The sequence below is a fragment of the Sinohyriopsis cumingii genome, chromosome 13 (assembly GCF_028554795.1).
Source record: "Sinohyriopsis cumingii isolate HCF-2022 chromosome 13, ASM2855479v2, whole genome shotgun sequence".
In the NCBI taxonomy this organism is placed as follows: domain Eukaryota; kingdom Metazoa; phylum Mollusca; class Bivalvia; order Unionida; family Unionidae; genus Sinohyriopsis; species Sinohyriopsis cumingii.
In genome coordinates, this window is record NC_142973.1 from 17,867,682 (window position 1) to 17,893,060 (window position 25,379).

General features: G+C 36.2%; 2 protein-coding genes across 5 annotated transcripts in view; one reads left to right on the top strand and one right to left on the bottom strand.

Annotated features, from left to right (window-relative positions):
* The window catches only part of LOC149785000 (uncharacterized), a 51,026-nt gene extending 39,899 nt beyond the window's left edge, over positions 1 to 11,127 (top strand). For all 4 annotated transcript variants that reach the window (XM_089978700.1, XM_089978698.1, XM_089978699.1 and 1 more), the window contains exons 10-12: positions 1,315 to 1,397; positions 2,634 to 2,802; positions 9,810 to 11,127. In XM_089978700.1, coding sequence (XP_089834826.1) covers positions 1,315 to 1,397; positions 2,634 to 2,802; positions 9,810 to 9,913 — 356 coding nt within the window. In that variant the 3' untranslated portion in view covers positions 9,914 to 11,127. The remainder of the gene's footprint in view (positions 1 to 1,314; positions 1,398 to 2,633; positions 2,803 to 9,809) is intronic.
* Positions 11,128 to 13,042: 1,915 nt separating this feature from the next.
* LOC149785001 (carboxy-terminal kinesin 2-like) overlaps positions 13,043 to 25,379 on the bottom strand; it is a 74,655-nt gene continuing 62,318 nt past the window's right edge. Inside the window, exons 14-15 of the mRNA XM_089978697.1 lie at positions 22,846 to 22,995; positions 13,043 to 19,885 (exon numbers count right to left, since the gene is read on the bottom strand). Coding sequence (XP_089834823.1) covers positions 19,841 to 19,885; positions 22,846 to 22,995 — 195 coding nt within the window. The 3' untranslated portion in view covers positions 13,043 to 19,840. The remainder of the gene's footprint in view (positions 19,886 to 22,845; positions 22,996 to 25,379) is intronic.

Below are 25,379 nucleotides of genomic sequence, written 5' to 3' on the forward strand. Positions count from 1 at the left end.
TCTTATATGCCCATGCTCAGAGATTTTAATTCCCAACAAATGTACGGCATTCTGCTTGGATACCTCCACATGTATTCAATTATTTGTTCATTCTTGTAAGGGAAAAATATAAACAAATTATTCTTATCATCATAGAAAAAGTAGTTGTATGGAAAGGATGTGTCATTAACGTAATCGTAATTCTTATAATTATTTTGATGGAAATGTAAAATATGTAGTTTGTGACTGTTGGAGCGTTTGGGTAGCGAGCAAAAAAAAAGAACCTTAAACAAAAACATGTGCAAACTAATTTCTTGGAATAGTTTTTGCCGTGTTTTTTTGTGTGGTATACCACTTTGTAGTTTATTACTGTAGTTGAATGAATAAAGTGTGATACCACGTCATTTTTTCATTTAATTTGTTATCAGATTAATTAGGACCAATTACCAAACTTCCGTTGTTAATGACGGGACCATAATTTGCGCTGTTAAGTGAAATGCACAAAATCAGATGGACTCTTGTTATAGAAACGCACCTTTCCGAGGCAGAAATTGACTTTATCTTCTCATGCTAATATTTTATGACTGTGTCTGCAATGGCAACTGCTTTGATTTCACAGAGCATCTGCTAAGTCAAGTCTTTATTAGGGAATGGCGTAAACAAAGGCTGACTATTGATAACCGAAACTTACTAGCCCATCAGACTATTAACATAAAGTTACTAGTCCGACAGGAAATCTGCTAGCCTCGGGCTAGCGGACTACCGCTAATTTTGAGCCCTGTATATCCACATTGGTTGAGCCTGAGACTCGTACCCATGTGGACAGAGAGAGGTCAGTGGTCAGTGAAGCATTTTAGACTGTTTGGCCCCCTATGATGTTTGCCCTACTGATGATCTACAGCAAACACTGGTGAGCAAGATTTTCCTTTTATAATGCACTCTCAGATTAGTCGTTGATGTTCATCTGGCTGATGAGATCTTCCACCGACTTCGAATACACGACATTCTATAGTGTTTTTAGTTACATTATGTCATAAATGGGTAAGTAAGGTAATACAAGAATGTTTGCAGTCATCATACAGTATTTCTTGAACCTAGATAGTGTTGTAGTGACATAAAGTTTTTGCATTTCTCTGGTCCCAGATTTGATGCACAGTTCCAGCATGTACGTTGGAAAATCCATCCAGGGTCAGTGATTACTTTTTGGTTCTCAGGTTTCCTCCTCACACACCAACAGCCAAGTCCTTTGTGGGTACTTAATACTCACTTCCTTTGATTCATAAAAAAGATTCGTTATATATAAGATAAATACATAAATGTTTTTATTTCTTTCAGGTGATCTGGCCAAGTATGATTTGGAAGGATACATCAAGATATCAGACAGACTGAAAGAGCTCATCAAGTACAAAGGCTACCAGGTCAGTTTATAAAGTTAATTACCAGATTTACAAATGTGCAACATGCATCATCTGCAAAATCGTAGACCCAGACTAGTTTCCAGATGTATGGGGTTCTTAAAATCAGTGGCATGTGTGTTTGAGGTGCCTGGGGGCAGTGTTCTGTAGCGACACCTGTGATTTGCTACAGAGAACAGTTTTTATTTCAATTGCTCCCACCCCCATAATATTCATTTGTAAAGAATTGTCTGGGTCCCACTAAGAATTGTCCGGGTCCCACTAAGATGAAGGTGAATGAGTGTGAAATGCTGTGAATATTTCAGCTTTAAAAAAAAAATGCAAAACAAGAGAATGAAAGCTCCTTTGCCTGGTGGCAATAACCCCCTGACTCCTCCCCAAGCTTAAAATAACTTAATTTGTAGAGATTTTAAAAGTTCTCTCTGTCTTTACCTCATTTCTATATATCTAATGCTCTACTTATAGGTACTGTAGGTCACACACACACACACACACACACACATATATATATATATATATATATATATATATATATATATATATATATATATATATATATAACCAGGATTGCCCAACAAAAAAGCAAATGTGGGACTTAACTATCTCACATGAGAACATGCATTGACAGATGACTTCATTATGCTAATGATCTTATGCACACGTGCAATGTTTCTAACATTGTATCTCAAAAAGACAAATTTTTCTCAATCATAAGCAGACATTTTCGTTTTGTTGTGAACAAAACGTTTATTTTCTTTCCATTGATGTAAAATATTTATGAAAATATTCTTTTTTTAACACCCATACTGATGCTGCTTTCCAGTTTCTACCAACCAGAGCATATATTGATGTTTTATTATTATCTCATACATTTGATACAGGAGGAAGACAAAAACGATTGCAAGTTGTGATTCAGGAGATATTCCTAGGCATTTACGTAGGACATATGTAGCATAGATAAATCAATATGCCAGATTTTAAATTTTTATGATCCCCTTTCCATAAAAAAACTGATCCTGTCCAGGGATGTACATACAAAAAGCCTATGATTTCATAAGAAAACTATCAATAGTCCTATTTTTTATTTGATAGTATGTCACCTACAAATGTTAGTAGCACTACATATACTATGATCCTCTGTTCTTCTCTGGGTATATACATTACCAATATCGATACTACTTATTATTCAATTTTTAGGTATGTTATAGGATATAAAAATTATGTAATTTTGTCCCTAAGATTGCCCCAGCAGAGTTAGAGGCCATACTTTGCACACACCCAGCTGTGCAGGATGCAGCAGTAGTAGGAATTAAGGCAGGAAAAGAGGTTGGAGAAATCCCCCAAGCTTTTGTTGTTTGCAAACCGAATATTAATGCCAAGGAGGAGGAGCTTTTGGCTTATGTGTCAGGTATGTGGACCATCTTTAACTCAGTAATAAAATACATATCAAGAAAAATTCTGTGGAATGTCATGTTTTGTCAGCTTCTGAACTTTGTAGTGAAATCAGTAATAAAATACATATCAAGAAAAATTCTGTGGAATGTCATGTTTTGTCAGCTTCTGAACTGTGTAGTGAAATCATGTGCAACCACTTGACCATGAAATTTCATTGTTTGCCAGTTGTAAGCTCCTGAAGGTGAATTTACAGAGTTTCATGATGGTACATGAAAAGTTTCATAGAAAGAACTAAATGCAAAAGACTTGACTTTGGTGCCTCATAGAAACAACTGAATGCAAAAGACTTGACTTTGTTGCCTCATAGAAAGAACTAAATGCAAAAGACTTGACTTTGTTGCCTCATAGAAAGAACTAAATGCAAAAGACTTGACTTTGTTGCCTCATAGAAAGAACTAAATGCAAAAGACTTGACTTTGTTGCCTCATAGAAAGAACTAAATGCAAAAGACTTGACTTTGTTGCCTCATAGAAAGAACTAAATGCAAAAGACTTGACTTTGTTGCCTCATAGAAAGAACTAAATGCAAAAGACCTGACTTTGTTGCTTCATAGAAACAACTAAATGCAAAAGACTTGACTTTGGTACCTCATAGAAACAACTAAATGCAAAAGACTGAACTTTGTTGCCTCATAGAAACAACTAAATGCAAAAGACTTGACTTTGTTGCCTCAGATTTTCACAATCATTACATTCTTTATGAAAACTTGAAACCAAACAGTATCAATGGTAAATAACAATCACTTTCTGTCAGAAAATTATCACAAATTGAGTCAGTTCTTGCAAGTTCAGTCACTTATTACAAATTCAGTAAATTTATGTTAATCATTACATAATCAAAACATTCCAACCACATTAATGTGCCATGTTCATCTCAGATCTGCACATCATTTAACTGCATGTCTGTGGCCCCAAACAAAAATGGTGCAAGAAAACAATACACTTACTATTATGATAGGAGAGTCCACTATACTATAAACTGGTAGATGGCCACATCCCAACAAATAAATGCCTTTTGCTCATGTAGCACCAAAGATTGAATGTTAAGTATGAAAAGATAGTGCAAGACCACCGGAAGGCTGCTCTCATAACATCATAAAAAGAGGCTTGATTCCAGGATGTGGCAGTAGCCTATCCTCATGGACTATGATTCTTATGAAAAAAAGGTCCCTTTTGGTGAGGGACTGATAAGCTCCCTGACAGTGAGGACCCACTGCAACAATCTCCTGGGCTTGCCGCCAATAGGTTAAGTAGCTTCTTGGTCCATGACCATTATGGTCACAGGGGTGCTATCAGCATGAGCCTCAAAATGGAGATCCCGACATAGTGGAGAACCTCTGGAATTATTATGAAAGACGGGAAGGTGTAAACATGCAGATGATCCCAATGAAAATATCCACAGCCTAGGCTATATGATCAAGCACTGGCAACAAAAAGGGGAGCTTGTTTTGTCAGTTTCATTGCAAACAAGTTCACTAATGGTCTTCTCCACATCTGAAAAAGTGCCTCTGCTACTGACTGATGCTGAGGCTATTACTTGAGAAATATTCAGCTCATCTGCACAGGCTCTCTGCAAGAATATTCCTTTTGCCCAGAATATGGAAGACTCTGAGTGTGATCTTTGAGACTGCCCATTCGAAAAGAATCCAGGCTAACATGGAAAGAGACACCTGAGATACACTACTGCTATTGTGTTGTCTGAGGCAGCCGTAACACAATGACATCATATCCATTGCAAGACTAGAAATGATGCCTTCATTTCTGGGTTGTTTATATTTAGGGTTTCTTCTTCACAAGACTACAGTCCCTGAAGAACTAAAACTTCTAGTTCCAGGTGAGCACCCCATCCTGATTTTAATGTATTTGTGTGTACAAAGAAGTGGTGTTAAATTGGGACTCTGGTCAGGCACCGATCCCAATCTAGCCATCAGGTAAAAGACTCACTATGAGGGACAGAATCTGACCAGTCCTGCCTAATGGGATGTGATCTCTCAATTGATTGGTGAGAAAATTTATCCCTACATTTACAAAGTCCTGAGAAGGGACAACATCCTACTTTTCCTAGTTATTGGATTGAACCCAGATGAGTCACCATTCACCAACAGACGGATTGGCCTTTCGTGAGACATATTGGAGTATGGGGATCCCTAAGACCTCAAGTGGGTTACTATTACCCCTATCACCCTGATAATGTCTCAAGGGGTAGCGGTGAGGCCAAATGGAAGAGCCTGAAATTGAAATAGCTGCTGGTTGTGACAAAACCTGATACTTCCTGTAAGAGGGGAAGATGGGGATTTTAAAGTTATGTATCCTGCAGATCTATGGAGAGTGTGCAATTGTAAGGCCTATGGTGTTCCTGACGAATGCAGTGGTCTCCATCTTTAAGAATTTATCCAGAGAAATTTGTCTATGGTAGATTGATCATGAATTCAAATTTTCAACCTTTTCTCAACACTGAAAAGATATGTGAATAAAACCCAGAGTTTGGTCATTTTCCACTCTCTTTCTTGCCTCCTTCTGCAAAAGCGTGTGTACTTCTTCCATTAAATTAACACCATTGTGGGATAAAACCATAGAAAAGCATCTCTGCCTCAAGAAATGCAGCCACCAAAAGGTTATGCTTTGATCCAGCCTTGACCTTGGATGTCTCCAAGGTAGCATCCCTATGGAAGTGGGAATGCTTTGCCACTGACAAGGGGAGTGTATGCCCCAAAAGCTTAGTTACAGCCCCCCAGAAAGTGCTGATGCACCACTGGAAACAATGAATCCTCCTTTATGAGACTGAAAAGAGGCAATCATTACAAAGTTTTGATCCCTGAGCTCCAAGGTCTTTAATGGGAGATGAGACCAGATCCCAGCCAATATACCCACTTTGGTCACAACAAGGGGGAGGCTTAAGGGGCCAAACAGGGGATGGGAATGAACACAATAAATGGAGGCAGACATTAGCAGCCAGAACACAGGTGGGATAGACCACCCCTTCTGCTGCCACTTGGCCCTGGAAGAACTTCTGCACAGACTCCCAAACTATAACAGTGCAGGAGCAGCAGAACATCTGAATGAGTAAAACCTTAAAACCCTCTCCAGACTGGAGAGAATCTTAGAGTCTTCAGTCCCAGAATGCTTTGAGCATAAGGAGGCTGTAACCAAATGTATCAATGTTCGGACTTCTTCCTCCAACACCTGACCTGACTGGTGGGAAGGAGCAGGGAACCCAAATGTAAGGGAAGGACCTGCCACAATCAGCTCTTCTGGGAACTCATTTGATTCCACCAGAACAGAAATGTCATCATGATCTTAAAGCTGCTTATGAGTCAGACAAGGACTCTCTTCATTGTCCGCCTTTCTCGAGAATGAGAGACCAAATAAAGTTTGTATTGCCTAGTAACCACTGATAGAGGGCGATTACACTAACCCTACTTACTGGGATCACTGATCCCTTCTCGACTATCATGGAGGAGAGAGCAAAAAGGTGGGTCCACTGCCTGTCATGTTGGGGTAATCAAGACTCAAAACCAGTTAAAGGGGTTTCCCAAATCCTGTAATGATTAGACAAGAATACAGAAATTTGGAATGGGGGAGGGGCAAACCGACTCCCTATCCCCATGGGGATTGGGTGTTAATCTAAAGAATGGAGCAGATCAACCCAATTCCTGTCCCCAGACCAATGGTGAAAACCCGATCTCCTGCTTGACAGGTGTGTTTTATTGAGGGATACATGGTAATCAGTACTCAGTTTGATATATGTGCATATCTCTGATCTATCAGATCAAGTTTACTGCTCTGTGTAGTTAGGAAGGTGCAACTCCCTTTTATTGTTCACTGGCACTATTTTTACCTCAAGTGGGCACTGTTCCTCTCTGCCAGGAAGGTGTGACTCACTCTCTGGTATGTTTCCTCCTTTGGGAGGGGTTAAGAATATGTCATTCACCAGCACAGATGGCATCAGAGATCTTTGGCCTTTTGACAATCTCCAAACCAGTGATTGCTACTTCTTTCCCATGGGTTGAGTTGATTTCGCTAAAATGGAGAGGGATCCAGACCTCTCCAGGGAACAGATCATCTTGTGAGGAGAAAGTGGGGCTTTTCCTTCTCCCTCTATAGGTGCAGCAATTTTCCATCCAATCCCAAACTTGATGTGTCCAAAGACAGCATATTGAACATGTGTCTTTGCACGCACAACCAGTGCTTAATATGTAATAATAATATAATAATAATAATGACCTTATTTAAAGAGGGTAACACAATCAGCTAAAAACTAATCTACCTTGAGGCCGTCATACAAAGAATTTATTTATTTTAGCTGCATCTCTGAAGCCACTGGATATATTGGGTTTGGAAGAAGGAAATAGAGTGAGCATTTCTAATCTCAACTAGAATACTATTCCAGAGCAGAGTTCCAGTGTATTGGAAACTTTTTTTAAATAACTCCTTATTTGGTTTGGGAATTTTATACTGTTTGGTAGACATAGATCGCAGGTGGGGAGTATTACCAGGTAGCCTATACTGGAATAGTGATTGTAAATATTCAGGAGCACTATTATGAGATATCCTGTACATTAATTTGGCTTTTCTCAAACAGATTCGGTCTTTAATAGGTAATATTTTTAACCTACCAGCTAAATTTTCCTTGCTTTCTTTCTGGATTGATATTAGCCCAAATGATATAGGGGATACATGTCTCCATGGATCTACAAGGCTATCTTGTACCTGTGCCTACCGCACCGTACAACATATTGACGTATGAATGAAAAAAGGTACAAAACAAAAACAAACAAGATAAACTGGGAACAAAAGGGAAGGTAATAATTACCTTAGCACCAGTTACTAAGAAGGGTTTAACACTTAACAGAAACATTGCCTGCTAAGCAAGGTGCAACAAACTTTCAAAATTAGCAAGAGGAAATTCAAAATTAGCAAATGACACAAAAACACTCCACTCAAATAATGCAAAGACTGGGGAGAAAGGCACTCAATTGACCCAAAAAGAAATTTAAAAATGATATTGAGGGTGAATTTCAGTAAGCATGTATTCTATATATTACATTATAACACAATGCATATAATGTGTTCTGTATAGTACAGTATAACACAATGCATATTATGTGTTCTGTATAGTACAGTATAACACAATGCATATCATGTGTTCTGTATAGTACAGTATATCACTAAATAGTACACATATTCTGTGTATTACTGTATAACACTTAAAACTGAAATCATAATCTTTAATTTTCTGATAATGCTATTGTCTCTACGCATTTACCATTAAAGAATCAAACTATGGGTGGCAGGTCATGTCACTCCTCTGTCCATTCTTGTATCTTAAAATTCAATGTCACATATTTACTGTGAGTCACATGCACAAAGTTTTGTGATTCTCCCTTAGTTTCAGATCCTGAATCAGTTGTCCCTGAGCTTGTAATTCAATGTCACTGACTGTCAAGGGTTGATATAATGAAATTAGTATTTCCAGTTGTGAAGGAATTTTTTGGGCCAGGTTTTACACAGCAACTTAAAAAGCATCTCTTTTATTTCATTCGTTTTGAGCTAAGGTCAACTTTTTCTCCAGTCTGAATAAAAAAGTACTTTTTTCTGGACTTTGGATGGACCTATCATTTTCATCAATTGATATGTGATTAGCATGAGGATTCCTTTGCTCACTGTCAGAGTACCGATTGACAGAAACATCTGTACTTTGACTCTTATCAGACGTACAACTAAAATAATGAGTGTGTGTGTGTGTGTGTGTGATTTGGACTTTTAACGCAGCTTTAACAATTTTTCAGTCATATAGCTATGATGTCTGCAGTGTGAGTTTATAGTGATGTCTAGTACTGGGGCATCATACCCCAGACATGTAGCATGATGTCCAACCAGTCACATTATCCTGACACCAGGCTGACCAGTCCTAACACTAACCTCTTAATGTTGAGCACCAAGCGAAGCAGCTGTTAGTACCATTTTTGTAAGTCTTTGGTATGACTTGGCCGGGTATCTAACCCACAACTTCCCACATCCGAGGCTCTAACCACTAGGCCACCGGAGCAGTATCTAAAATAATGAAAAAGTGTTGGAGTTTTAAGCAGTTTTGCAATTTAACACATCATCCTGCCAGGCTTACCCCAGTATCAAATGTTTGCTCTCCTGACCTACCTTAGCATCCGACTGCTCCGGTGGCCTAGTGGTTAGAGTGTCCGCCTCGGATGCGGAAGGTCATGGGTTCGATCCCCTGCTGAGTCATACCAAATACTTACAAATATGGTACTAACAGCTGCCTCGCTTGGCTCTCAGCATTAAGAGGTTAGTGTTAGGACTGGTCGGCCTGGTGTCAGGATAATGTGACTGGGTAGGTCATCATGCTACATGTCTGCGGCATGATGCCCCAGTGCTAGACATCACTATAAACTGCCGCACTGCAGACATCATAGCAATATGACTGAAAAACTGTTAAAGCTCTGTTAAAAATCCAAATTACACACACACCTTAGTATCCAATCAGACATGTGATACACAGAAAATACACAGCTGCACAGGGACAACATATCCACTAAGAGTGACAACCAGGATCTTTTATATATATATATATATATATATATATATATATATATATATATATATATATATATATATATATATATATATATCACATCACATTTTCCCCACAAAATGCATACAATTTTTATTTTTTTGCACAGAATTGAAAACTTTGTTGAAAATCATAATTTGTGGGGACAGGTGTTTCACAATGGCACATTCTAGATGCAACCACGTTTCTCAGGGAATGCACTGTTGTAAAAAAATGTCTGGGTACGCTGATTATTCCAAGGTTCATTATGCAAATGACAAGAATTCTAGATGAAATCTATTGATGGTTTCACCAGATTATAAGTGTCTTCCCTAGGTCCTAAATGTTTTTTACCGAAAACAGCCTTGATCTGATTCACATTATTTCTTGCAGAAAATGTTGCACCGTATAAGAAGATACGTGGTGGGATCAAGTTTGTTGACCAGATTCCAAAAACAGCAAGTGGAAAAATTCTTCGAAGATTGTTGAAAGAATAGTTTGTGAAAAAAATGACAGGCAAAAGCATTAATTCAATGTGATAAATGACCACATACAAAACATTTAAGTTTTTAAAAAATAATTATTATATGATATGCATATATTACATGTACTACTAAATTATGCCCCAAACCTATGTACATTGTAGGCATGAAACAAATTTGCAGTATTAGATTATTACCTCAGGCCTATGTACACTGCAGGCATCACAAAAAAGCTGCAATTTTTTATTAGGTTAAAAAGTATAGAATATTTAATTATCATCACATGACCTCATTGATATGACACTAAATTAACCAAATTTCATATTTTAATTTTGAACTAGTTGAAATACCAATTCATGACTTTATAAATATGTCCTTACATAATAAAATGTAAAGGCGTAATGTCCAGGGTATCAGAATGTACTTGAATGTTAAGGTTTTTTAAAATAAAATCAGTAATTTACATTATACAATAAATTTAAACTTACATGTGAACTTATTTCAAGTGAAATTTATGCAACTCATTGAATAATGCCAGGCATGTACAAGATCCATATTTTTCAACTTATTGCATCAAGTCCAAATTAAATGTGCACCCATGTAAAATTCTTTCCTTGACATTTCTTTTTCCTTTTAATGAACAGAATCACAAGCTAATAGATATCCCACAATGCATTTTTATACCCTACTTGCTTATAAGTCGGATCCAACTACATAGACCCTAATCTGCCATCACATAATGGACTGGCAAATCTGTCTAGTTTTTTTTTGACTAATCAGTAGAACAAACACAAACATGGATCCATGTGTATTATGTGTTAGGAGATCAGGGTCTGTGTTTTTTACTGTTGGTCTTATAAGCAGATATAATAGGTTGGGAAAAAGTATGTTACCATGTGTTAGAATTTACTTAGTGACGACTCATTCATTCACTGCTTGCCAGTATTTCCAATAAGCAACTGATCAGTTTGTTACATGTAAATCACTGCTTGCCAGTGTTTCCAGTAAGTAACTGAATAGTTTGTTACATGCAGATCACTGATTGCCAGTGTTTCCAGTAAGCCACTGATCAGTTTGTTACATGCAAATAAATCACTGCTTGCATTTCCAGTAGGTCACTGATAAGTTTCTGTTACATTGTCTCAGCATTTATTTTTCAGAGCCACTAGGAATGAGACTTAAAAATCTAGATCATTTGAGCATGTAAAATAAAATTAATTTTATTGCCACTTGTTCATTTTTTTTAAACCCAACTTTGCAAAATCTTGTATTTCTATCTCATTGGTGCCATTGAAATATGTGCGCAGCTGTTATGCCAAAAGTTTGGAATAAACTTGTTATTATTGTGTAGAAATATGATGCAAAGAATACAAGGTTAGTATTATGGATATTGTGCCAACAGATCTGGGTTAGCATTTAAGTTAAATAGTCATTGAACTACATTATTTTTTTAAAATATATTTTTTTTTAAAATTATTGGTCATCCTTAATCATCTCTGATTGTTTGACAGAAGTGTTTTCAAGAAAATGCTATGATTTAATTTAATCAAACTATGGGTGATAGTGACCCACTTTTGGTACACAACAAATTCCACCCTAAAGTTGCTTCTCCAAAGCTGGATATGTTTGTTCAGAGGGAAACAAAAAGAACACTTAAAGTAATAGCAAATAACTATCTTGAAATGATATCATACACACAAAAGAAGTAAGATTACAGCGAGTTGTTTTAATGCTTCGATTAAGGTTTAAGACTGGATACATCAACCACTGGACTATCCTGTCCCCTACCTGGACACAAACAGGTAATCAAAGTTCATCAACCACTTGGCTATCCAGTCCCCAACCTGGACATAAATTGGTAATCAAGGTGAAAGTGAACCATTACAAGTGGATCGCAATCATCCTATTTTGGGAATTGGCAGTAGATCCTCTTTATCAGAAAGTTTGGTGTGAATACGTCTTAAACTGTAAAGACTTTGAGTACAGTGATGCAGTGGAAGGATAAACAGACTAGTAGAATGATGCAGTGGATGGATAAACAGACGTGTAGTAGAGTGATGCAGTGGATGGATAAACAGACTTGTAGTAGAGTGATGCAGTGGATGGATAAACAGACTTGTAGTAGAGTGATGCAGTGGATGGATAAACAGACTTGTAGTCGAGTGATGCAGTGGATGGATAAACAGACTTGTAGTAGAGTGATGCAGTGGATGGATAAACAGACTTGTAGTAGAGTGATGCAGTGGATGGATAAACAGACTTGTAGTAGAGTGATGCAGTGGATGGATAAACAGACTTGTAGAGTGATGCAGTGGATGGATAAACAGACTTGTAGTAGAGTGATGCAGTGGATGGATAACAGACTTGTAGTCGAGTGATGTGGTGGATGGATAAACAGACTTGTAGTAGAGTGATGCAGTGGATGGATAAACAGACTTGTAGTCGAGTGATGCGGTGGATGGATAAATAGACTTGTAGTAGAGTGATGCAGTGGATGGATAAACAGACTTGTAGAATGATGCAGTGGATGGATAAACAGACTTGTAGAATGATGCAGTGGATGGATAAACAGACTTGTAGTAGAGTGATGCAGTGGATGATAAACAGACTTGTAGAATGATGCTGTTGTTGTTGTTGTTGTGGGGTTTAACGCCATTTTTCAGCACACGATAGGCTATACATGGCAGCCAGTATTAATGGTGGAGGAAGAACCCGGGAAAACCCCGGAAAGAACCACCGACCCACGAGAAGCTACTGGCAAGCTTTCTCACATACCCACATTGGCTGAATCCTAGACTCGAACCGCCGCAGACAGAGGTGAGATGGCAGTGATCCATAACGAAGAGCGCTTTAGACCAATCGGCCAATCGGGGCCCCTGTAGAATGATGCAGTGGATGGATAAACAGACTTGTAGTAGTGATGCGGTGGATGGATAAGCAGACTTGTAGTAGAGTGATGCAGTGGATGGATAAACAAACTCACGGAGGATATGACTAAAACGAATGTGATGTACAATCTGAAATTCTGGAGTAGAGTTATTCAGATAGGAGTAATAGCAAAACAAAGCAAAAAAAAAAAATTAAAAGCAAGAAAAAGGAAAGAAACTGGCCAATAGAAATAAAGACAATTTTTCAATACTCACAAACTACAGATATTTTTTAATGAGACTAATTAGATCAGAATACATTTGGAATGAAGAGTGAAAATAACATGTATATGTTGTGAGAAAAAAAATGCATCAAATGTGTTCACTTTCAGTTAATTTTTAATAAAGCTTCAGTGAAAGATAAAATATACAAAGATTGATACCACGTTTGAAATGCCTTCACTGATGAAATGTGTCACAAGATCTGTGTGTGATTTGGATTTTTAACTTAGCATTAACGATTTTTCAGTTATATCACGACGATGTCTATGGTGTGGCAGTTTATAGTGATGTCTAGCACTGGGGCATCATGCCACAGACATGTAGCATGATGTCCCACCAAGTCACATATCCTTACACCAGGCTGACCAGTCCTAACACTAACCTCTTAATACCGAGTGCCTAGCGAAGCAGCTGTTAGTACCATATTTTAAAAATAAGTCTTTGGTATGACCTAGCTGGGGTTTAAACACATGACCTCCCCCCCATCCGCAGTGGACGCTCTAACCACATGGCCACCAGAGCGGTCACAAGATCTAAGGAATGTGTATGACTTGGTAGTGTTATTGTTATAGATAGCCTAAACAGTTCTGCTTTTAATGCATTAAAAAGTTTATGTGTCACCAAAATTAAAAACAACATGAAACATCCTTTAGAGACTATTTATTCTCGAATCACCAAAAATTGAGTTAGAATAAATAAAAAAAGCTTTGATATGAAGAGAGACCATTAGGCACAATTGGTTATTTCCTCACATACCATAAGGCACAAAGGGCTATTTCCTCACAGACCATAAGAACACAATGGGCTTTTTCCATCATAGACCATAAGGTACAAGGAGCCATTTCTGTATAAAAGTCTACTTTCATTTATCCAACAATCATGTTTCATAATTCTGCAAATGGGAACAACTTCTAATCCTGCATAAAATGAATCCATTTATTTGATAATCACATCTGTACATCATGATAATTGTTCAGTTGCAAATAATTTGTGTTGAATAAACAATATTTGACTGTACTATGATATCCACAATATTTGTTCTTACTGACATGGTTCATTAGCATTATATTCCATTTTGGTCTGATAGATGCTGGTAATTAATTTCAGACATGTACAAACTTTGGTTAAACAGCAGTAAATTGTGGACAGATCAATCACATAAATTTCAGTTCCAAAGGCATTTGTCAATTTGTAGTCCATGGCATAAATGTTCACCATTTAATTCCAAACACATAAAAATGCAATGACACATAAGATACATGACAATAGTACAATTCATTTTGTTCTATGCACAATAGTTTTTCTATTAAAAAGGATTACATTTTCATGTCAAACACTAAGCCCACATGCATATATTTTGTGGCAGATATAGGTTACAGTTGCCTTTTATGGACTGGATGCATGTGCATATAACTGTACAAGCAATCGTGTTCAAAAAGCAAAGATTGTCTATCAACTAAGACATGATGACTGACATGGAAATATGCTGTAGTAATTGTCAAAATGTATACACAATTCAGGTTTCAGAAACTGAATGAAACAGTAAAGGTCACTAAAATCTGCCATATGTACTCACTTATAAGTCCAATTAAACTACACAGACCCAGACTGGCCAGCACATAATACACCAGCAGATATGGGTCTGTGCAATTTGTTAGAAGTAATCAAAAGAACAACATATTCCTTGGTCTGCAGGTGCATTATGCTATGGCAGATCAGGATCTTTGTTGTTTACAGTTGGACTTGACTTATAAGGGAGTACATATGGCATATCCACTACAACAAATACAAGGCCAGCAGTAAGTCATTTACCATGCGGGTTTACAAAGCAATGTAATGCATGTACAGATATCAAAATGAAAAATGTGTTTTCTACGGCATTTAATTTATGGAGCAAAATTATTTATTACTTGGGAAGTAATTTCTAAAACCGTTGCTTTTTAAATGCACCCGACTCAGTTTTCCATTTTGATATTGTGGTTTTTCCATCATTGCCCTAATATTACAACAGATACTTTTAAATATAAAATGCAATTTAATTATAAAATTATGCACAAATGCTGCCATTTGAAGAACTTCATGTCCATGACATCTCTCACTCTCTCTGTCATACCAACTCTTACATGCTGAAACACATCAGTTTTAGGGAATAATAGCATCATAAACTGGGTATTTTTCATTCAGTCAACACTGAATCCATGTCCTAGTTTCACTGAATAATCTAGTACTACTTATGCAAATTTAGAAGCAGAAAATAAACTAGATTTGTTTCTAAAAATACTTATGCCCAACTCCCAAAAGTTAAAATTTTAGAAATATTTCCAAAAAATTGCTGTAAAGGCATGAAAATCTAATAAGGCCATCTACATTACATATGTATAAAAGCATGCCTTCCTTATTTCATTTGTCTACTTCAAGTTTGGTTTTTGCTTAATCGTGCTTCTAAGACTTTGCTTTAAAGAAAAAGTTGTAATAATTTAAAAATTGCTGATTTGGCACAAGAACCTAGACAGTTGTGTACACATGAATACAGGTATGCTTACTAATACTAATTTGTCTTCATTAAGTTTTGTTTGAACTTGATATTGCAAACAAGGTTTTTGTGATTAAAAAAAATTTAATACTTGGATTGTTACTGTAATCATTTGACAACTTAATTAGGTCATCTAAGAATGGATACAAATATGGAAGCAAAATTTCCTTTGTCTTCATTTGAGTAGTTTTTGTCCCATTGCAAGCACTGGGGACATAAGACATGCCCATGATGCATCATAATTCTGGCCTCTCAATTGTAATCCAATTCAAACCAGTCATGAGGGCGGGCTGATCATCTGAGTTGCTTCTCGTCAAATTTACTTTCAAGTTTCATTACTACCGGTGTGTTCACTGTTCATAGATACCTTTCTGATTTTATAAATGAATGTTGGCTTCCTTTTAAAACAAACTAGGCTCAAGGACCTTGGGTCCATTATGGCATCTAGTGATCCATGAATGAGTCACTAGTGTTTTCTTATTTGTTACATTTCTCTCACTGGGACTGTGCTACAGAACTCTCTCAAATGGAAATGGCACTGTAACCTATAGCTATCTTCAGTTTGACAATGATAGGGGCTGGTGAACACTGGAAAATTAAAGATCAGTTTCACAGACACAGAGCTCTCTGTGAGCCTTTAAGATGAGATGCCATGGTCCTCATTTACAGAAATTGGAGGTCCAGTTGATAAATGGGGAGTCAGTCAATGGTCATAACATCCTTATATTCAAGGAAATTCAATAAACCTTCATCATAGTAAATCTGCTTCCTTATATTCTTGCCAACTTTTATTTTCATGTAATGTTTCATTCTATGTTCTCCTTGCCAATTAGGCTTCTTTTAAAAATAAAACGACCTTTTAGTTAAAACATACACCCATATGATTCAGTTTCATCAGAGTACACAGCTGATTATTGAAGGTCCAAAAGATGCATCTTCTTACAACATTGCGGGTGCATGACTAGCATTGTAAGGCCCAGAGCACTTAGACACATGACAACATTGCAGGACCATGACTAGTATTGTAAGGCCCAGGATGAGCTAGAAGTGTTAGCAGAGCACTCAGACACATAACAACAATGCATGACCAAGACTAGCATTGTAAGGCCCAGGATGAGTTAAAGTGTTTGCAGACACTCATACATGACAACAATGCAGGACCAAGACTAGCATTGTAAGGCCCAGAGCACTTAGACACATGACAACATTGCAGGATCATGACTAGCATTGTAAGGCCCAGGATGAGCTAGAAGTGTTAGCAGAGCACTCAGACACATAACAACAATGCCTGACCAAGACTAGCATTGTAAGGCCCAGTATGAGTTAAAGTGTTTGCAGAGCACTCATACATGACAACATTGCAGGACCAAGACTAGCATTGTAAGGCCCAGGATGAGTTAGGAGTGTTTGCAAAGCACTCATACATGACAACATTGCAGGACCAAGACTAGCATTGTAAGGCCCAGGATAAGCAAGTGTTGGCAGAGCACTCAGACACATGACAACATTGCAGGATCATGACTAGCATTGTAAGGTCCAGGATGAGCTAGAAGTGTTAGCAGAGCACTCAGACACATAACAACAATGCCTGACCAAGACTAGCATTGTAAGGCCCAGGATGAGTTAAAGTGTTTGCAGACACTCATACATGACAACATTGCAGGACCAAGACTAGCATTGTAAGGCCCAGGATAAGCAAGTGTTGGCAGAGCACTCAGACACATGACAACATTGCAGGATCATGACTAGCATTGTAAGACCCAGGATGAGCTAGAAGTGTTAGCAGAGCACTCAGACACATAACAACAATGCCTGACCAAGACTAGCATTGTAAGGCCCAGGATGAGTTAAAGTGTTTGCAGACACTCAGATACATAACAACATTGCAGGACCAAGACTAGCATTGTAAGGCCCAGGATAAGCAAGTGTTGGCAGAGCACTCAGATACATAACAACATTGCAGGACCAAGACTAGCATTGTAAGGCCCAGGATGAGCTAGAAGTGTTAGCAGAGCACTCAGACACATGACAACATTGCAGGACCAAGACTAACATTGTAAGGCCCAGGATGAGCTAGATATGCTGGCAGAGCACTTGGACACATGACATGTCCTAGCACAAAAATGTGAAGTACTACAAACTCCAATAACTTATTTTTCAATAATGAGTATAAAAGTAGATGATCAATGTTTCAGAATTTTAAAAACTTATTTTTTGTGTGCAAAATATCACTGACGTAAAAACTAAATTACTTGTTTCAGGTCTTGAGTTCAATATTTTGTCTAGGCAGTTTAAAAACTACAAGATGTGCATATATTATATGGTTATATGTTTGGCTTGACAAAAGTTTTGGGTATGATACATGTTATTCTTATCACTTATGAAATCCTTGAAGTAAATTCCAGGTAGATTTTCCAGGCTATAAATCATGGGTAAAAATAAAATTCAACAAAGTTTGCTCCAAGAGCAGTCCCATTAAATTTCTGTGCTCTCTCACGTAAAAAATACACTCTTTCTTTCTTGCACACATCATATATATATATATACAGGGAACTTTATTACTCTTTCCAACATTCTTTTACTGCTAAAATATAAACCAAGCTACTGTACAAATTACATGTATTTCATCTTAATTATATCAACTCAAAATGAATGTGATTATATTATACAGGAAGTAATATCATCAAAATGAGTAATTCCCACTTAAATATTCACCTAGTATTAAATCTACTGTCCTTGAACCTAACAATTTACAACTGGTACAATGACAGCAATTTAAACCTGTCATTTGTGACAAAATAAGGGGAGATTTTTACCACAGAAAAATGAATTGGAAAAAAGGCAGTGTACAGACAATAATCTCCCCATTTGATTTACAAATGTGAGTGGGTTACAAAAAAAAAAAGGAAATGAAACCCTTCCTTACTGAAATACTGAAGCATGAATATTTCTGAAATGTGAAATTTAAAATTAAAAAAAAAACAGAGGCAAGAGAATGTTTTTAAATTTTCAAAATAAGAATGAGCACCAAATAATTTTTCTTATTAAATGCAAAGTGTAAAATTGCTTTTGTTAATTTCCAATGCTTTTCTGGGAAAGAATAAGTGCAAGTCATGATGCACAGCTTGTCTGACTACAAAAGTAGGTCAAACTGACCTTTTATATATGTATGTGATAAGTTTACTTCAGAAGGACAATTCAGAAGTGGTTACCCCAAAACCAATGATTAATAAGCAGATCATATGCAACAGAGATTATCTGACTACAAAAGTAGGTCATGCTGACCTTTAACATATGTGATAAGTTAACTTTAAAAGGACAACTCAGGAGTGGCTGTTCAAAAACTAGTGATCAGTAAGTAGATTGTATGCAACACAGCTTGTCTGACTACAAAAGTAGGTTGTGCTGACCTTTATATATGCATGTGATAAGTTTACTTCAGAAGGACAACTGAGAAGTGTCTGCCCAAAAACCAGTGATCAATAAGTAGATCATATGCAATACAACTTATCTGACTATAAAGTAGGTCATGCTGATCTTTTAATATACATATGGATAGTAAGTTTACTTTAGAAAACTTGACTACAAAGTAGGTCATGCTGAAGAAAAAAACCATGAAGTACAAAAGGAACAAAAAGATGTAGAAAATGTACACTATTTTATATGCATAATTACTACTTTAATTCTAAGCATTACATCAGCTTCAAGTCATTTATTTTCATGGTATCAATTTTTGCAACAACCAAAACAAAAAATAAAAAACCAACAGAAAAGGAAAAAGGAAAAAAGGTATAAAAATAAGACATTTTCAATGCTTTTTTATCAGTAGTCTGTCTCCAAAGATCAATTACTGTTTATTGGCTTTTCTAATTTGTGCTTTTTTATGGACCATACAATCCATGCTCATATAATATTCAAACATTTTCGTTGTTACATAAACATTAAGAATAATTTGGGAAAACATGTTAAATAAACAGCAATAAAAAAGTAATATTTTCCTTATCTTTTCTGCTGGCTTTTTAGGATTTTCTGGAAAGTAAAATAAGGACTAGGCTTAGACAGCTCTTTTATCTTAGGCACTTTTGAATTATTAACAGCAATTACTCCTAACAAATTGTCTTCTGTATTTTGCTTTTTCACATGGTATTATTTTGTGAGATTTAAAATTGGTCTCCATCACTAGGCCAAACAGAACAATTACAATATCTCCATTTTTTTTCAAGTCTTGCTTCTCATTTAGTCATTTCATGTACATTCCTTTCACTTTATCTTTTTTGTGGCTGTTCCAATGTTACACTGATTCACCTAGAAAGAAAAGAAAAGACAAATTACTTGTGGAATTAAATGTTTGATTCACTACTAGCATCCCACTAAGCAAGTTTATATTTAGTCTGCTGGCTGCCTTTGATTGGCCATAAAATTCAGTGTTCTTCAAATAATATATTTCCAGCTGATTATTAGCCAACTCAGTTTTAAAGTTATTCTGGTACATACAGTCCAACCTGCCTCAAAAGGTCACATGTATTGAACAATCACCTATCTTTAACAGACATTTCTGCAAGGCCATGTCAACCAAATGAACATAAACATGACCCTCTATTAAATTGTACATAGTAAATACATCTAAGAGTGGGAAACATATGCATTGCATTTTTGATTAATTTCTCTGATCTAAAAGTCACTAAATCAGGCATAATATTCACAAGTCAACAAAATGTAAGAATGAAAAAAAAATTATATAGAAGCGAATGATGGTATGAAACAATAGTGAATGGATCATGGCAGATAAATATATCAATCCATAGCTGCAACCAAAGAGTACAAAAATATCGACTGCTTATGACAAAAATACTGATTTTTAAATAATTAATGCATATGTAACTATTTGCAACATATACAACCACTAGTAAAGTAGGACAATAACTTAATTATTTTATGTCAATCCATTCAGAATGTGCAAGAGTGCACACACTAACATTCAGACAGGCTGTTTATAGAAGCCTTTTCCACGCCTTGTTTTTTCAATCATTATTGATGCCAACATACCATTTTTCATTGATAATCTGAATTCTGTGTGAATTTTTTTACTGAAATGTTTTTGTTCTAGTGCATGAATAATCCTTTGTGATTTTACTGTCTGGTGTGCAAAATAAATTTCCAGCAACACTAGTAAATGAAAAGGGATGGTTCATTGCTAAAAGAATTTTAGTAAAATGAACTTCCAATTGAATTACTTCAAGGTTATAAACATTGTAAGTTCGGACTCTGTTGTTGGTGCAGCAAGCTGATGTTTATTAGCTTTCCCATGTCGTTTTATGTCGTGTGGGTGCTTCCATGCCCAATAGTTAAATTAGAATTATACAATTTGCAAAATGCAAAGTTTTTGCCTTTACTAGGTGATTTCACAAATATAGACATTATGGCATAATTGTCCTTCCAGTTCTGTTTTCTTTTCTTTGCTGGAGAAAATTCTGAATTTTCTGCTTTCCTTTTTAACATGACTAGAAGTAGAATATTATGAAGATGAGACGCACTGATAGCAACTGTTTCGTGCAATCCAATATGGTGGTTTGTGTGCATGCGTGTGATTGGATTTTTAACGTAGCTTTAAAAAATTTTCAGTCATATCGCTACGATGTCTGCAGTGTGGCAGTTTATAGCGATGTCTAGCACTAGGGCATCATGCCACAGACATCTAACACGATGTCCTACCCAGTCACATTATCCTGACACCAGGCCGACCAGTCCTAACACTAACCTCTTAATGCCGCGTGCCAAGCGTGGCAGCTGTTAGTGCTATTTTTGTAAGTCTTTGGTATGACTTGGCTGGGGTTCAAACCCACGACCTTTAGATACCGAGGCGGATGCTCTAACCACTAGGCCACTGGAACGGTCAATATGGTGGTTACGGATTGGTGTGATAGCCTCAATTTTGAATGAACCAATCATATTCTATAACTCTGTATCCCTATATACATGTGATACTTTACTGTCAGAATGGAACTGAGTGCCTGTTCTGAAAACAATAAAACTGAAAGGAATTTTTAAAATTTATTTAACAAGAAAAATATACACCCGTATTCAGGAACAAAATATACGGGAAAAACAGGACACTTGGCTTCCGTTATAACTTAAAGTGAAGATACTCGGTTAACCTGCTGTCAGGGGTGAGCAAAACTCAAATAACCAAAAGTCCCCAATTAAACCCTGTGGCCAATGGTTGCCTGATTCAGTATTTTGAATTATTAAATTTATCAGCAAGAGGATAACAATGAATGGAACAGCTACCCTAGTAAAACTAAGGATTCTGAATGCACTATGAGTTCTGTATATATAACATGTGTCAAGCTGAGTACACATTGCTGGCTTTTTATAACATATGTCAAGCTGAGTACACATTGCTGGCTTTTCTGCATGAAACATCTGCTGAATTTTTAAAATTTTAGTGAAGTTTTCAGTCCAGTGTAAAGAGACAGCACAGACTGAACCATACTGGAAGGCCAAACTCATTATGAAACAAAAGTGTCATTTCTGCCACAATAACTAGTATCTGGTTAGTTTGTAAGGCCAAACTCGTTATGAAACAAATGTGTCATTTCTGCCACAATAACTAGTTTCTGGTTAGTTTGGAAGTAAACATCTGGTTTGCATTTAATTTACTTCAGTAATAGTTTTGTCAGTCTTTGTACCTAACATCTTCTTCCTATGATATAGGTGTACAAATGCATGAATTCTGATAGAACCACCTAGTTACATTTAGTTTTTGTAATATTTTATTACTAACATATTCCTAAAAATGTTCAACCTATTAAATGTATTTTGATGAAACTACATTGAATTTCATAGCAATGTACAGCAGAGTATATTAGATATTAATTTTTTTTTTTTTGTTGCAAAGGGTCCCAGGTTAAAATCTCAGTTATGGTAGCTATTTTTGTGCCTTTTTTTAATTCTCGTAATAAATTATTTCAAAGCAGTCTTGCTTATTTTTATTCAAGCTAATGGTCATAATTTTAACTCAAAATGGTCGATAATTCATTAATATAGATTTGAACTGTTAAACAAGAAAGCTGATGAACTGTTACAATTCATTTGGGGAACTTTTGTTTTTTTCTCTGTTGCCTGTAAAATAAATTCTTTGAACAGCAGCTGACATTTTTGTAAAATATTTCATAGAAATGTGAAATCATACTCAGTAAACAGATATGCATTTTCTGCATGTTTAAAAACTTCTTCCATGATTTGTAAGTGAAAGAAAAGATTACCTTTGTTGCAAACCTCAGAGAGTTTAGGGTCTCCTGGAAGTTTTCCTCCTTAGGGGAGACATTGACAAACATTAGAGTCTTGCTATTCCCACCCAGGGAGTTCTGTAATAAGTAGGTCAACTTGCTGTTTCTATAGGGAATATGTGAATCCTGGAATCGAAAAGAATTGAAGGTCTAAATTATAAACTGCCAGAGCTGATTCAACCATGTCTATTCATTGTAACATTTTCTATAAAATCAGCACCAATATCATGGAAAATACCTTTTATTAAAAAAAAGGGGTGGTATTAGTAACAAGTACATGAAGACTGTATAATACAAGATTAGGCAAAAACAAACGTGTTTCCAGCCGGCCAACAATCATTGTTTTTCACTGGCGACCCAAGCACTTTTTTCCTCCAGGGCTTAGAAAACAATATAAAAATTCCCAAAATTGATTTGTGCATGTACTTGATCTGGTTTAGCCCAATCTTTAGTGCTTAGTACATAATATATACTAATCATTATAGAATATATAATGTTTATATATAAAAAAAGACCTATCTACCTACCCTAATTTTAAAACCAGTACAATAGGAAACATATTGGGGGGGGGGGGGGGCCTTAAAAACAAATCAAAGCAATTTTGTATATGTCATGAAAGTTTCCTGGGATTAATCACTGATACTCCAGGTGTAATTACATAATGACATATATAGTTTGCATTAACATCTGCCATTTACGATTTTTGTTTAAGAAACAACTAATGGCAAACATTTCAAGCTTTTTATCAACTGTATAAGTCACTCTGCAGGTGTATAAAAATAATCAGTTCATCAGAATAGATTCAAGCAAAACTTTATGTGATAAAGGATTCTGTGTAGCACCTGTAGCATTGGATAAATATTGCCCCGAGATGTAACATCCTTATTTGAACTAGATATATAGCTTTCTTGGGTGAGTGGATAAAACGAGTTTTAATTATGTAATGCTTGCCTGCTACTTTTTCATTGCTCTCCTTTTTCAAGATGCTAATTCCCCAGTAAAAAATAAATATTCCCTCCTCCCATGTCTGAAAATAGCAGTGGTCCAGAGTCTGGGACCTGCAGTTTTCCCAGTAATACAAAAGAAATAAACTTGGACCTCCCATTTTAAAGGCATTCCTCTGCAGTCTCAGAATTGTTTCTTAAATAAGTTTAAAATGCCAACAAATATACATGCACAATAACGCAGAAGCACTGTTACTTAAGGCCCTGAAACACTTTAACCGTGCTCATAATAGTCAGACTGGAACAACATGTATAGAAAAGTGTGTGAGCCAGTGCTTTTTTACCACTAAATTACACTACCCTTACACATATATATCGAAGTTCCAAGACCTAAAGTCTAATCTCATTCAAAGCGGCTTCACCTTATTACTTGGAAAGAGACAATTCCAATGTCATCCACTTGAAGCCTCGTTCAAGGTACTAATTGGGACACAGAACATAAGATAATAAATAATACAGAAGGCTAATTTTGTGTACTGTTTATGATGTGTTGCCAATATTTACATGCATTTGTACAAAAAGAGGGATGCAGCCTTGAAAAAAACAACTGTGTTAATGTGTCAAGTTTGACCTGAAATAAACCATCCATCTTATTTAAAACCTTTTCTTCAAATATTCATTTAAATTGTTTTCCCCTAGTCAACCAACTGAAGACATTATTGACCAGTTTCTGATATGTATATGTGGTGAACACCATGTAAATCTACAAGTCTTCCCATTGTGGTTACATCAGCTGAGACACTCAGACTTCATCAGTTTCTTATGTAAAGACTAACCTGTTCTTGCTATGTTATATGTTAACCTTATTAAGTAAGATGTGGAGTGTGTAATTTGTTGTTGACAGAAAAAATTAAGGGACTAATTACCAAGAAAGTTTCATCAAGTAATCTTATTTTTATCCAGCACTCCTACAGTATAATTATTTCAATTTTACACAAGTGAAAAAATTCACTGATATCATAGATATGATATCATAAAATAAACTTATTCAAAAGATGATAAATATTCATTGGTGTTCTCTGTAGCTGATGCCATTACAAGAATAATATCTGCACATTTCCAATCAAGAACCCCTGAGCTTATTTATTGGATTGTAGTATTTTTTCTGAATAGATGACATTCTATAGTGTAAGCAATGTCATAAAATTCACCAAAAGGACACAAAAAACCCCCAGTTTATACCATGATCGATGCAACTTGAGAAAAAGTTTCTATACTGTATATAATTAATTTCCGATCAAGTTAAAGAAGGATATTAAGAGGAAGACATTACCATAGCTGCATGTGCCATGATTGATCAGAGCAGATTTTGTTAGAAGCCACCTTTTTCTCAAAATCAGTTGTTTACTTTATTGTTTGTCAGCCAATGGCACTATCTAACCTACTTGTGTTTCTTTGTTGTAATAATACCAAATCAAAATAAAAATTTACCAACTCCACCTACTAAATTTCATGGATGACTTTTTTTCTTTTCCACCATCTCATCAACCATTTTGATGCCTTTTC